This window comes from Notolepis coatsorum (assembly GCF_963971535.1).
Source record: "Notolepis coatsorum genome assembly, chromosome: 3".
NCBI classification, from domain to species: Eukaryota; Metazoa; Chordata; class Actinopteri; order Aulopiformes; family Paralepididae; genus Notolepis; species Notolepis coatsorum.
This window is the reverse complement of record NC_140167.1, coordinates 85,923,312-85,938,897: the sequence shown is the minus strand read 5'-3', so window position 1 is coordinate 85,938,897 and position 15,586 is coordinate 85,923,312. Positions and strand designations below refer to the sequence as shown.

Here is a 15,586-nt window from a genome sequence, read left to right as displayed (position 1 = left end):
GTTCAGGACATGGACATCTTCACAGACACGTGGACTGGCGGCAGTTTTTTTTCTAGCAGAAACCCTGATGTGTGCACGTGTGTCTGTGTGTCTGTGTGTGTGCGTCAGTGAGTGAGTGGATTTCTGCATGTGTGTGTACACAGTGTACACACATTTACATTTGAGGGGTTTCTTGTTTGTCTGTCTGGGTGTGACTTTACTGATGTTTGTCTAGGAGGCCGCTAGCTAACATCCAGGGACACACCGTGTGTCTAGGAGGCCGCTAGCTAACATCCAGGGACACACAGTGTGTCTAGGAGGCCGCTAGCTAACATCCAGGGACACACAGTGTGTCTAGGAGGCCGCTAGCTAACATCCAGGGACACACAGTGTGTCTAGGAGGCCGCTAGCTAACATCCAGGGACACACCGTGTGTCTAGGGGGCCGCTAGCTAACATCCAGGGACACACAGTGTGTCTAGGAGGCCGCTAGCTAACATTCAGGGACACACAGTGTGTCTAGGGGGCCGCTAGCTAACATCCAGGGACACACCGTGTGTCTAGGAGGCCGCTAGCTAACATCCAGGGACACACAGTGTGTCTAGGAGGCCGCTAGCTAACATCCAGGGACACACAGTGTGTCTAGGGGGCCGCTAGCTAACATCCAGGGGGACACAGTGTGTCTAGGAGGCCGCTAGCTAACATCCAGGGACACACAGTGTGTCTAGGAGGCCGCTAGCTAACATCCAGGGACACACAGTGTGTCTAGGAGGCCGCTAGCTAACATCCAGGGACACACAGTGTGTCTAGGAGGCCGCTAGCTAACATCCAGGAGGGACACACAGTGTGTCTAGGAGGCCGCTAGCTAACATCCAGGGACACACAGTGTGTCTAGGAGGCCGCTAGCTAACATCCAGGGACACACAGTGTGTCTAGGAGGCCGCTAGCTAACATCCAGGGACACACAGTGTGTCTAGGAGGCCGCTAGCTAACATCTAACGGGTCCAATAAATATGTCTAAGACACTTTACATCCTCGCCATTCCTGTATGCCCACAGTAGCTGATAGTAGCTCCTGTAAAAAATTATGTTTGGTTTAGTATGGTTTAACACGTGTGGCAAGTGGAGTGCTAATGCTAATTTGAATGTAAACAGTTTGGCGTTAGCTAATGTTATAGGATTGATATAGCTCACTAATTCTACTTAGAGAGTTGGACGACGTTCCACTGTCAAAACATCTCTGCCCACAGAGGAAGTAATTACATTTAGTTATTAAATAAATATTATTATAATATTGTTCCCCCCATATTTTCTTTCGCTTTTCTATAAAAATAAGTAATAATGAAATGAGCTGGAAAAGGGTAATTAATTTCATGTAACGGCGTCTGTGCAGCCTTGTTTATTCACTGCCTGTTTTTCTGGCTCTCTCTCTGTTAGCCTCTCTCTCGTTCTCTCTCTCTCTCTTTCTCCCACTAGTGAACATCACTGTTCTTCCTTCAGGGTCACTCTGCGCTCACACACACACACACACACACGCACACGCACTCGCACACACACACACACACACGCACACACACACACACACACACACACACACAGGGAAGGGGGGGGGGGGGGGCGTTACATAACTGCCTGTTGAGGCACTGCTAATGTCAACATGGCCCAGGTTTCCTTTCTCTACATTTCATTCAGCGATCAGGCCACACGGCCCCTCAGCCGCAGGAACACTCTCTGTTTATTATTCCATCTCAGTGACAAGTGTTTGGCACGGATTTGCCTGCATAATACTGTGGATGTGGAGGGGGATAATAACCTGGATAGTGGATAGGCCTACTGATCACTGGAAATAAATATTAGTCCCTGAGCTAGCTCTGTCTGTCTGTCTGATATTGGTTCTGTCTCAGCAGAGATAGAGAGGAGTGAACTGCATTGGTTTGATTGTAGAAGTGGTCAAAAAAACATAATTTTAGAAAAATGTTTCCCTTACATTGCATCTCAGTCACAAGTAATAACATTGAGATATATTCAGTATACATTTGCCTGGATAATAATGGGGACAGGGTCCACAAATAATCTCTGTAGCTGATACTAGCTCCTGTAGCTGATACTAGCTCCTGTAGCTGATACTAGCTTCTGTAGCTGATACTAGCTCCTGTAGCTGATACTAGCTCCTGTAGCTGATACTAGCTTCTGTAGCTGATACTAGCTCCTGTAGCTGATACTAGCTCCTGTAGCTGATACTAGCTCCTGTAGCTGATACTAGCTCCTGTAGCTGATACTAGCTCCTGTAGTGACACGTATATCTGACTATATTCAATATCCAAATTGTCAAGGTTATCAATAATATCCAATAATGAAAGGTAGGAAACGGTTTATTCAAAGTGAATCAAGCATAAGTTACAGACAGGAGTACGTTGCAAGGTGGTTCATTGCAACGGGCAGACATTCTAGATTCTGCCAGGAACAGGACGACAGCTTTCCTATAATGTCATCTAGGGCTGTCACGACCATGTCTAGGGCTGTCACGACCATGTCATCTAGGGCTGTCACGACCATGTCTAGGGCTGTCACGACCATGTCATCTAGGGCTGTCACGACCATGTCTAGGGCTGTCACGACCATGTCATCTAGGGCTGTCACGACCATGTCTAGGGCTGTACCGACCATGTCTAGGGCTGTACCGACCATGTCATCTAGGGCTGTCACGACCATGTCTAGGGCTGTACCGACCATGTCTAGGGCTGTACCGACCATGTCATCTAGGGCTGTCACAACCATGTCATCTAGGGCTGTACCGACCATGTCATCTAGGGCTGTCATGATCATGTCTAGGGCTGTCACGACCATGTAATCTAGGGCTGTCACGACCATGTCTAGGACTGTCACGAGCATGTCTAGGGCTGTCACGACCATGTTGTCTAGGGCTGTCACAACCATGTCTAGGGCTGTCACGACCATGTCATCTAGGGCTGTCACGACCATGCTGTCACGACCATGTCTAGGGCTGTCACGACCATGTCATCTAGGGCTGTCACGACCATGTCTAGGGCTGTCACGACCATGCTGTCACGACCATGCTGTCACGACCATGTCTAGGGCTGTCACGACCATGTCTAGGGCTGTCACGACCATGCTGTCACGACCATGCTGTCACGACCATGCTGTCACGACCATGTCTAGGGCTGTCACGACCATGCTGTCACGACCATGTCATCTAGGGCTGTCACGACCATGTCTAGGGCTGTCACGACCATGTCATCTAGGGCTGTCACGACCATGCTGTCACGACCATGTCATCTAGGGCTGTCACGACCATGTCATCTAGGGCTGTCACGACCATGCTGTCACGACCATGTCATCTAGGGCTGTCACAACCATGTCTAGGGCTGTCATGACCATGCTGTCACGACCATGTCGTCTAGGGCTGTCACGACCATGTCTAGGGCTGTCACGACCATGTCTAGGGCTGTCACGACCATATCATCTAGGGCTGTCACGACCATGTCTAGGGCTGTCACGACCATGCTGTCACGACCATGCTGTCACGACCATGTCTAGGGCTGTCACGACCATGCAGGGTTCGAAATTAACGGGGGCTTGGGGCATAATGCCCTTGAAAATGGACAAAATGCCCTCGAAAACCAGTTAAGGGGGGCACTTAATGCCCCCGACAGTTTACTAATTATATATATTTATCCGGTAATGGAGCGTCTGTGTATCGTACGGTTCAGATGACGCGCAAATAAAAAAAATCATTTGGCGGAGCCTGTGTTCTGCACTGGCTGCAGGCAGCAGCAGCAGCAGCAGTCAGTTTGTGTAAAAATGGCACGCACAATATAAATCAATCTTCATTACGACTTTAAAAACATAGCCATTAACATTACATAGGCCTACACACATCTTGCCATAGCGTTAGCAGTTTGTAAACACAACGCACGTTTTAACTATGGTAGCCCGACGCAGCCCGCAAGCTAATACTGTACAGTCAATGAAATGTCACCGTAGCTACTAGCTACTGTAGCAGAGGAGGAAATGGGAGTCTGAGAGGCGGGGTGTTTAAAGACAATGATAGGCGTTTATTCAACATCCAAGAAGGCTAACATACAACTGTGTTTTACTAACTCCAACCGGGACTATTGCTGCTTTCGCGCTGCTTGTTGATGTTATGAACGTGACCGGAACTGAAGGTGCCACACGCTAAAATGTCCGTGGGGACCCGGCGCCAACCCATAGATAGTTCCAACTCACCGAATTACGTAATCCACCACAGTTGCACTCAATATTTAAATAATGTTAGTCTAAATAAATGTAGACAGAAACATAATAATTTCAAGCAGAAAATGAATCTTTCCATTAAGAACTGACAATCAGGGAATTGGGCGGCGTGGCTCAGGGGTAGAGCGGGTTGTCCAATGATCGAAGGGTTGGTGGTTCGAATCCCGCTCAAGCCCATGTCCATCCCACTGCCGTTGTGTCCTTGGGCAAGACACTTAACCTACTTGCCTCGTATGAATGTGTATGCATGTGAATGAATGTTGGTGGTGGTCGGAGGGGCCGTAGGCGATGATTATTCGCCACGCTTCCGTGAGTCTGCCTCAGAGCAGCTCTGGCTGCAATTGTAGCTTACCACCACCGGTATGACTGTGTATGAATGAATAATGGACTCTGTGAAGCGCTCTGGGTCTCATGAAGAGCGCTATATAAATCCAAGTCATTATTATTATTATTATTATTATTATTATTATTATTATTATTATTATTATTATTATTATTATTATTATTATTATTATTATTATTATTATTGTTTTTGTGTGTTTATATTAATTAAAGAAAGGAAAGTCTAGTGCTGGCTGAGCATATTGTTTGTTTGCACTAAGTTAATACTTTGACAAATGTAGCCTATATTTTTCAGTCAGTTCGGTCTTTGTGTGCCAAACATTATTTAAGGCTGTAAACACTGTAAACCTTTTATTTTATTTTTAATAAATGAGAAGCATGTTTAGATTTGAGTGTTACATTTTTTTTAATAAAAATTAACGTATATCGAACTGAAAACCGTGACCCCAAAATCGTGATACGAACCAAACCGTCCATTTTGTGAACCGTCCCACCCCTACCATTTATCATAAAAATTCAGTGCCCCCGAAATACAAAAAAAAGCCCCCGAAAATCAATTAAGGGGGGCAAAAAAAGCCCTTGAAAAAAAATGTTAATTTCTAACCCTGCGACCATGTCATCTAGGGCTGTCACGACCATGTCTAGGGCTGTCACGACCATGCTGTCACGACCATGTCATCTAGGGCTGTCACGACCATGTCTAGGGCTGTCACGACCATGTCATCTAGGGCTGTCACGACCATGCTGTCACAACCATGTCTAGGGCTGTCACGACCATGTCATCTAGGGCTGTCACGACCATGTCATCTAGGGCTGTCACGACCATGCTGTCACGACCATGTCATCTAGGGCTGTCACGACCATGTCTAGGGCTGTCACGACCATGCTGTCACGACCATGTCGTCTAGGGCTGTCACGACCATGTCTAGGGCTGTCACGACCATGTCTAGGGCTGTCACGACCATGTCATCTAGGGCTGTCACGACCATGTCTAGGGCTGTCACGACCATGCTGTCACGACCATGCTGTCACGACCATGTCTAGGGCTGTCACGACCATGTCATCTAGGGCTGTCACGACCATGTCTAGGGCTGTCACGACCATGCTGTCACGACCATGTCATCTAGGGCTGTCACGACCATGTCTAGGGCTGTCACGACCATGCTGTCACAACCATGTCTAGGGCTGTCACGACCATGTCATCTAGGGCTGTCACGACCATGTCATCTAGGGCTGTCACGACCATGCTGTCACGACCATGTCATCTAGGGCTGTCACGACCATGTCTAGGGCTGTCACGACCATGTCATCTAGGGCTGTCACGACCATGTCTAGGGCTGTCACGACCATGCTGTCACGACCATGTCTAGGGCTGTCACGACCATGCTGTCACGACCATGTCTAGGGCTGTCACGACCATGTCATCTAGGGCTGTCACGACCATGCTGTCATGACCATGTCTAGGGCTGTCACGACCATGTCATCTAGGGCTGTCACGACCATGTCTAGGGCTGTCACGACCATGTCATCTAGGGCTGTCACGACCATGCTGTCACGACCATGTCTAGGGCTGTCACGACCATGTCATCTAGGGCTGTCACGACCATGTCTAGGGCTGTCACGACCATGCTGTCACGACCATGTCTAGGGCTGTCACGACCATGTCATCTAGGGCTGTCACGACCATGCTGTCACGACCATGTCTAGGGCTGTCACGACCATGTCATCTAGGGCTGTCACGACCATGCTGTCACGACCATGTCTAGGGCTGTCACGACCATGTCTAGGGCTGTCACGACCATGTCATCTAGGGCTGTCACGACCATGTCATCTAGGGCTGTCACGACCATGCTGTCACAACCATGTCATCTAGAGCTGTCACGACCATGTCATCTAGGGCTGTCACGACCATGCTGTCACAACCATGTCATCTAGGGCTGTCACGACCATGTCATCTAGGGCTGTCACGACCATGTCTAGGGCTGTCACGACCATGTCATCTAGGGCTGTCACGACCATGTCATCTAGGGCTGTCACGACCATGCTGTCACGACCATGTCTAGGGCTGTCACGACCATGTCATCTACTGTCACGACCATGTCATCTAGGGCTGTCACGACCATGTCTAGGGCTGTCACGACCATGCTGTCACGACCATGTCATCTAGGACTGTCACGACCATGCTGTCATGACCATGTCTAGGGCTGTCCCGACCGTGTGAATACTTTCGACAACAAAAGTTTGTTTCCGCGTTCGAGTTTTGCGCTCTGATTGGCCACTGACCCCACGTGACCCTACGCTATTACGCCCCCCTTATCGCCGCCAGTTATCTGAAGCTCTACACAGCTTCCGTGACTTCTTTATAATATTGCAAACGCCGCGCTGTGAAGCACCTCTGTATTAAATGCCGACTCATCAATCAATCAATAACAACATTAACGAGACTCTCGTTGTGTCTATTCTGCTAACGTTACCTCTCATTGTGTCTATTCTACAAGCTTTAACGTTACCTAGGCTCTCGTGTCTATCTGCTAACGTTAACGTTAGCATTAGCATTAGGCTAACGCCAAGCTGTAACGTTACCAGTCTCGCGTCTATCTGCTAACGTTAGCATTAGGTAATAACCGGTTTAAAATGGATGGTGATTACCTCACGTTGTGTCTATTCTACTAGCATTAACGTTACTAGTACAAACAATCAAACCAAAACATTGACATCTAACTTATCTTTAGATATTTACTCAACCTCTAATGTCTAACTATGAATGAACACAACACTCTAACTTAACATCTTTAGCTAATAAAGTACTCAACCTCTACTCTTTAACTATGAATGAACACAACACTCTAACTCACCATCTTTAGATAATAAAGTACTCAACCTCTACTGTCTTTAACTATGAACAAACACAACACTCTAACTTACCATCTTTAGATAATAAAGTACTCAACCTCTACTGTCTAAAAATTGTAAAGTCAATTAACGACTGTTTGTTGTAGAGGGCGCGGTGGCAGACTTTGTCTCATACAGAATGCAGGAAATTAAGTCTTTGTAACAAAATAAATCCTGGTGGGGGACCCCCAGACCCCCCTCTTAAAAAGTGGCCTGACTGGGGCCATATTGCGCGCTATATCTTCCGGTATGAATTATTGAACTGGAATGTTTACTTTCTCAGTCAGTGCTAAGTGCAGAATCCCTTTTCACATCAAAACAAAAGTAGAACTGGAATGTGGACTCTTATGTCACAGTGTGTGTAAATGTGCCCTGTGGATTATACGTGCCCCATGTAAAATATTTAAACAACCATTAAGCAGTGTTGGGCAAGTTACTCAGGAAGTATAGGAAATTTTTAGACAGTAGAGGTTGAGTACTTTATTATCTAAAGATGGTAAGTTAGAGTGTTGTGTTCATTCATAGTTAAAGACAGTAGAGGTTGAGTAAATATTTAAAGATAAGTTAGATGTCAATGTTTTGGTTTGATTGTTTGTACTAGTAACGTTAATGCTAGTAGAATAGACACAACGTGAGGTAATCACCATCCATTTTAAACCGGTTATTACCTAATGCTAACGTTAGCAGATAGACGCGAGACTGGTAACGTTACAGCTTGGCGTTAGCCTAATGCTAACGTTAACGTTAGCAGATAGACACGAGAGCCTAGGTAACGTTAAAGCTTGTAGAATAGACACAATGAGAGGTAACGTTAGCGTTAGCAGAATAGACACAACGAGAGTCTCGTTAATGTTATTGATTGATTGATGAGTCTGCATTTAATACAGAGGTGCTTCACAGCGCGGCGTTTACAATATTATAAATACGGAAACAGCTGTTCTGCGAGGAAGTCACGGAAGCTGTAGAGTGTCAGATAACTGGTGGCGATAAGGAGGGCGTAATAGCGTAGCGTCACGTGGGGTCAGTGGCCAATCAGAGCGCAAAACTCGAACGCGGAAACAAACTTTTGTTGTCGAAAGTATTCACGCGTCCCGACCATGTCATCTAGGGCTGTCACGACCATGCTGTCACGACCATGTCTAGGGCTGTCCCGACCATGTCATCTAGGGCTGTCACAACCATGTCTAACCATGTCACGTTCGAAATATAAATAACTTCTCTTAAACCACTATTTGTGATTCCGACTAGAGCCAGGACTCGACAGTGCACGTTTTGCTCGCATTTGATAACTTCCGTGTTTCAAGTCAACTCCAGCTGGAAGGGAGGGGCTGAGCCCGATACCCCCCACCTTACATTTTAGACATCTAGCTCTTCAGCCCTGTGTTCTACAGCCTGTGACAACTCCTCTTGCGAGTCGCGCTGTTTCTATGTAAACTCTGCGAGCAACGGGTCCAATAAATGTGTCTAAGACACTTTACATCCTCGCCATTCCTGTATGCCCACAGTAGCTGATAGTAGCTCTTGTAAAAAATTATGTTTGGTTTAGTATGGTTTAACACGTGTGGCAAGTGGAGTGCTAATGCTCATTTGAATGTAAACAGTTTGGCGTTAGCTAATGTTATAGGATTGATATAGCTCACTAATTCTACTTAGAGAGTTGGACTACGTTCCACTGTCAAAACATCTCTGCCCACAGAGGAAGTAATTACATTTAGTTATTAAATAAATATTATTATAATATTGTTCCCCCCATATTTTCTTTCGCTTTTCTATAAAAATAAGTAATAATGAAATGAGCTGAAAAAGGTAATTAATTTCATGTAACGGCGTCTGTGCAGCCTTGTTTATTCACTGTCAACATTGGAACGACGATGAGCGCAGCCATAAACATAGCACTATAGTCTGTTTACCATTCTAATACCTACGTCACTGTAGTGATGTTCAGACAAGTATTTTTGGTTATTAGTGATACTAGTGTATACACACACAATTCAAAGTTATAGTTTGAAAAAAGAAAAAAAGTATAGTTATTTTCTTTCAAACTAATTCGGTCACGGATGTCCAGATCTGGTACAAACTTTAGCTTTCTTGGACGGAGGTGTTGAGCAGGCCGTGACGGACAGGTGTAGCGGCAGCTCTGCGTAGGAGTGAGGTATAGTTCTAAGAGTTTTCCTTTTCTGTGGAGATGAGAATACCAACTTGCCCTTTTCAAAACCATTAGATACAGTAGAGTCAAAGACGGTAGAGTAAAAAATTAAAGCACTGACAACCAGCAGGGAGAAAGCAAACGGTAATGGATGATTTTATAGTTAGCCGGGAGATCAGATACTATGACACATGCTGTATGGTGAAAAGCGTAATTGTAACTGAGTTGGTTATTTTTGCTGTTTACTTATCAAAAGACAAGATATGAGTCAAATATAATATGAGTCAAATATAATATGAGTAAAAAATTGTAATAATGTTTTTTGACAACTGGCCGATTGCAACTGCCATGATACCCTTTGTAAAGCATAACGTATCAACTTGTTAAGATATGATTATCTGAGCATGGGTGGATGGTTATTGTAATGTTAGCATGCTAACTTTGTTAGTCTCCATACCAAAACCCAAGGAAGGTTTGTAATGCAATGCTAGTGTTAGCTAGCATCCGGGCTTCAGCTCATCTAAGTCTGTCTCTGAGCTCATTTAGTCAGAATTCTAATGGTTAGCATACTAGCGTACTCGGTTAGCTTCCGTGCCAAAACCCACACAAAGGCAACTGTGCAAGCGTCCATCCAAACTGTCAATAGCGCCCCCGGGTTGTCTCTTATTAGGGGCTAACATTAACATTTGGCAGCGTTTATGTTAGCTGGCTAGTTATTATCCAATTATTTCTCAGAACAAATCCTGGAAAATCAGGAAAACCCACAAACACTGTGGAAAACGCTTACAAATGTAGGACGCACGTCGACCAAACCCAACAATGACTCCAGCCCCTGCATTTCACTTCAATTGCCCATACGCTAGTTGACCGCCTGCCCTCTGGCCCTCTAACCTTTGGGCAGGCCCACCTCCATGAGTGTTATGCCCACTTGGGTGTTATCCCGAACAGCTTCTCTTTTAAGCCAGTCTCTGTAGTTTACATGATCAATTATAGGCCCATCTCGATTTTAGAAAAGGTAATTCACGAGCAGCTCTATGAGTATATTACAGACTCAAAATTATTATATAAATTTCAATCAGGTTTTAGGAAATCACATTCCACCAATTCTTGTTTACTTTTTTTTAACTCATTTTATCAGAGCTGAAATGGATGCTGGCAAACTCTGTGGTATGATTTTAATTGACCTTCAAAAGGCTTTTGACACTGTCAACCACAGCCTTCTTTTTAACAAACGGTCAGCCCTTGGTATCAGCCCTGTTAGCCTAAAATGGTTCTCCTCTTATCTCTCCGATAGAGTACAATTGACAGACATCCATGACCATAACTCATCTGCCTTACCAGTGACTTGCAGAGTCCCTCAAGGGAGTGTCCTGGGCCCGTTGTTGTTTTTAATTTATATTAACGATATGCAAGCTGCCTGTAATGTGAACCTGTTTCTCTACGCGGATGACTCTGCTATCCTTTCCTCCGATAAGGATGTGGACAAGCTACAGGCCACTCTCAGGAATTCTCTACCATAAAACATTGGCTCATTAACAATAAATTATCTCTGCATATGGCCAAAACAGAATAGGCTGTGGAAGTTGGTCTCGCCCAGCATAAATCTCGAGGGCCAGATTTTTGCGGCAAAAAAGTGTATAAGCTATCTAGGTTGCCACCTAGACAGCAGCCTGAGCGCGGAATCCATGGCTCTCAAAACTATGAGCAAGGTGAATGGCAGAACTAAATTTCTGGCCAGAAAAGCACATTTATTAGACCCTGAAAGTCTTCGCATTCTGGCAAATTCACTTGTTTCTTGTTGCTTTGACTATGCTATCTGTTCTTGGTACAGCGGTCTGACCAAAGTTTTAAAAGCTAAGTTACAGGTTTCCCAGAACAAACTCTTCCGATTAGCTCTAGGACTAGCCTCCAGAGCACATGTGGGCAAACAACACTTCCAGTTATTGGGCTGGCTCCCTCTGGAAGCCAGGTCTGTTCAACTTCAGCTCAATATAGTTCACAACATTTATAATAATAAGACCCCCACTTATCTTACGAATTATTTTCAGTGGAATAGGGACATGCATACCCATAACACCAGAGCCAGCATCACCGGCCTGTGTATTCCAAGGTTCAAAACAAATATGGGCAAATGTTCTTTTAAATTCTGGGGAGCCACTAATTGGAATTTGCTACCTTCACAGCTAAAATGCATTAGTAGCCGACACAATTAAAAAAAAAAGTCAAATCATGGCTCCTCGACAATGTTAAAAACTAAATTTTAAAATGCATGAAAATGTTGTCTGATACATTGTCTGTGGCTACGCTTGTACTGCATTTAAAATTGACATGTCTATGTAGTTTGTCAAATTGTTATTTGTGGTCATGTTTGTATTGCTTGTCTGTCTGAGACCAAGGACCACAATGAAAATAAGTCTTGACTTTTTTGTGTAACATCCTTGACGTTTTCTGGAATCCTGTATTTTTTTAAATGTCAAATCAAATCAAATTAGCATTCTGGTTTCATCTCGTTCCAACCTGGCTAATGGACCTCAGACGGCACTACAAAGGACCCGTACGCGTCCTACAGGCCGAGCAGATCATACACAAGACACCAGCAATGTCACTAACTCACTCGGCCCCTAGTGGCAGCTCACATACATTGCATGCCGCTTCGCATCTGTGACACTGGGTGTGTCCTTGTTCTAACGCTACTATTAAGTGGTAATTTTTCTACGTTCTGTCCCTCTCTGAACCCAGCGGTGGTCTCTGAGTCAGATGTGTGGGGGGCTCCACTGTCAGAGCCAGACTCTTTGACCAGATCCTTCCCTACTGGAAGTAAGTTGTTATGTCCCCCTGTTAAGTACTCACTTCATCCTCTGCCCGGAATGACTGCACGGAATCATCATATCACCCCACATAACCTCCCCCCCCCCCCATTGACTAGCTAATGAGCGGATCAAAACACTGGAGAAAGAAAGAGTGTGTGAGTCTGTCGACGCATGTCTTTAGCTCTCTTTCTCTCTGATTGGGAGAAGGGAGACTCTGAAGGAGCATGCCATTAGCGCTATCTCAGTCTCTTTCTCTCTCCCTCTTTTCTATCACTCTTCTATCTATCTATCTATCTATCTATCTATCTATCTATCTATCTATCTATCTATCTATCTATCTATCTATCTATCTATCTATCTATCTATCTATCTATCTAGCTATCTATCTATCTATCTATCTATCTACTATCTATCTATCTCTACTATCTCTCTTCCTTCACAGTCAGCACTAACCTAGTTAATTTCATTATCCATCAGACCGACTGACAGATTGATTCATTGTTGGTCATAGTTTATTACATTTGGGAGGTTCAATGTCCTTGCCTCCCTTTCCTTCTCCTCCTCCACGACCTCCAAACATATCATCCCTGCATCTAACATGGTCTATATACTGAACTGAACTATCCAAGATCATGTAGCATGGTGGTCTATATACTGAACTATCCATCATCATGTAGCATGGTGGTCTATATACTGAACTATCCAACATCATGTAGCATGGTGGTGTATATACTGAACTATCCAACATCATGTAGCATGGTGGTCTATATACTGAACTATCCATCATCATGTAGCATGGTGGTATATATACTGAACTATCCAACATCATGTAGCATGGTGGTGTATATACTGAACTATCCAACATCATGTAGCATGGTGGTCTATATACTGAACTATCCATCATCATGTAGCATGGTGGTATATATACTGAACTATCCAACATCATGTAGCATGGTGGTGTATATACTGAACTATCCAACATCATGTAGCATGGTGGTCTATATACTGAACTATCCAACATCATGTAGCATGGTGGTCTATATACTGAACTATCCAACACCATGTAGCATGGTGGTGTATATACTGAACTATCCAACAGCATGTAGCATGGTGGTGTATATACTGAACTATCCAACAGCATGTAGCATGGTGGTCTATATACTGAACTATCCAACATCATGTAGCATGGTGGTCTATATACTGAACTATCCAACAGCATGTAGCATGGTGGTCTATATACTGAACTATCCAACAGCATGTAGCATGGTGGTCTATATACTGAACTATCCAACAGCATGTAGCATGGTGGTCTATATACTGAACTATCCAACAGCATGTAGCATGGTGGTCTATATACTGAACTATCCAACATCATGTAGCATGGTGGTCTATATACTGAACTATCCAACATCATGTAGCATGGTGGTCTATATACTGAACTATCCAACATCATGTAGCATGGTGGTCTATATACTGAACTATCCAACAGCATGTAGCATGGTGGTCTATATACTGAACTATCCAACAGCATGTAGCATGGTGGTATATATACTGAACTATCCATCATCATGTAGCATGGTGGTGTATATACTGAACTATCCAACAGCATGTAGCATGGTGGTATATATACTGAACTATCCATCATCATGTAGCATGGTGGTGTATATACTGAACTATCCAACAGCATGTAGCATGGTGGTCTATATACTGAACTATCCATCATCATGTAGCATGGTGGTGTATATACTGAACTATCCAACAGCATGTAGCATGGTGGTATATATACTGAACTATCCATCATCATGTAGCATGGTGGTGTATATACTGAACTATCCAACAGCATGTAGCATGGTGGTCTATATACTGAACTATCCAACATCATGTAGCATGGTGGTATATATACTGAACTATCCAACAGCATGTAGCATGGTGGTCTATATACTGAACTATCCAACAGCATGTAGCATGGTGGTGTATATACTGAACTATCCATCATCATGTAGCATGGTGGTGTATATACTGAACTATCCAACAGCATGTAGCATGGTGGTATATATACTGAACTATCCAACAGCATGTAGCATGGTGGTGTATATACTGAACTATCCAACAGCATGTAGCATGGTGGTCTATATACTGAACTATCCAACAGCATGTAGCATGGTGGTATATATACTGAACTATCCAACATCATGTAGCATGGTGGTCTATATACTGAACTATCCAACAGCATGTAGCATGGTGGTATATATACTGAACTATCCAACAGCATGTAGCATGGTGGTGTATATACTGAACTATCCAACAGCATGTAGCATGGTGGTATATATACTGAACTATCCAACATCATGTAGCATGGTGGTGTATATACTGAACTATCCAACATCATGTAGCATGGTGGTCTATATACTGAACTATCCAACGGCATGTAGCATGGTGGTCTATATACTGAACTATCCAACAGCATGTAGCATGGTGGTATATATACTGAACTATCCAACAGCATGTAGCATGGTGGTATATATACTGAACTATCCATCATCATGTAGCATGGTGGTGTATATACTGAACTATCCAACATCATGTAGCATGGTGGTGTATATACTGAACTATCCAACAGCATGTAGCATGGTGGTGTATATACTGAACTATCCAACAGCATGTAGCATGGTGGTCTATATACTGAACTATCCAACAGCATGTAGCATGGTGGTATATATACTGAACTATCCAAGATCATGTAGCATGGTGGTGTATATACTGAACTATCCAACAGCATGTAGCATGGTGGTATATATACTGAACTATCCAACATCATGTAGCATGGTGGTATATATACTGAACTATCCAACATCATGTAGCATGGTGGTCTATATACTGAACTATCCAACAGCATGTAGCATGGTGGTCTATATACTGAACTATCCAACATCATGTAGCATGGTGGTATATATACTGAACTATCCATCATCATGTAGCATGGTGGTCTATATACTGAACTATCCAACATCATGTAGCATGGTGGTGTATATACTGAACTATCCATCATCATGTAGCATGGTGGTGTATATACTGAACTATCCAACAGCATGTAGCATGGTGGTATATATACTGAACTATCCATCATCATGTAGCATGGTGGTG

At 44.1% G+C, this 15,586-nt stretch overlaps 1 protein-coding gene across 1 annotated transcript in view; it reads left to right on the top strand.

The window, feature by feature from the left end:
• Positions 1-15,586, top strand: part of LOC311225890 (uncharacterized protein) — a 381,841-nt gene that overhangs the window by 336,532 nt on the left and 29,723 nt on the right. Inside the window, exon 13 of the mRNA XM_084311282.1 lies at positions 12,372-12,449. Coding sequence (XP_084167408.1) covers positions 12,372-12,449 — 78 coding nt within the window. The remainder of the gene's footprint in view (positions 1-12,371; positions 12,450-15,586) is intronic.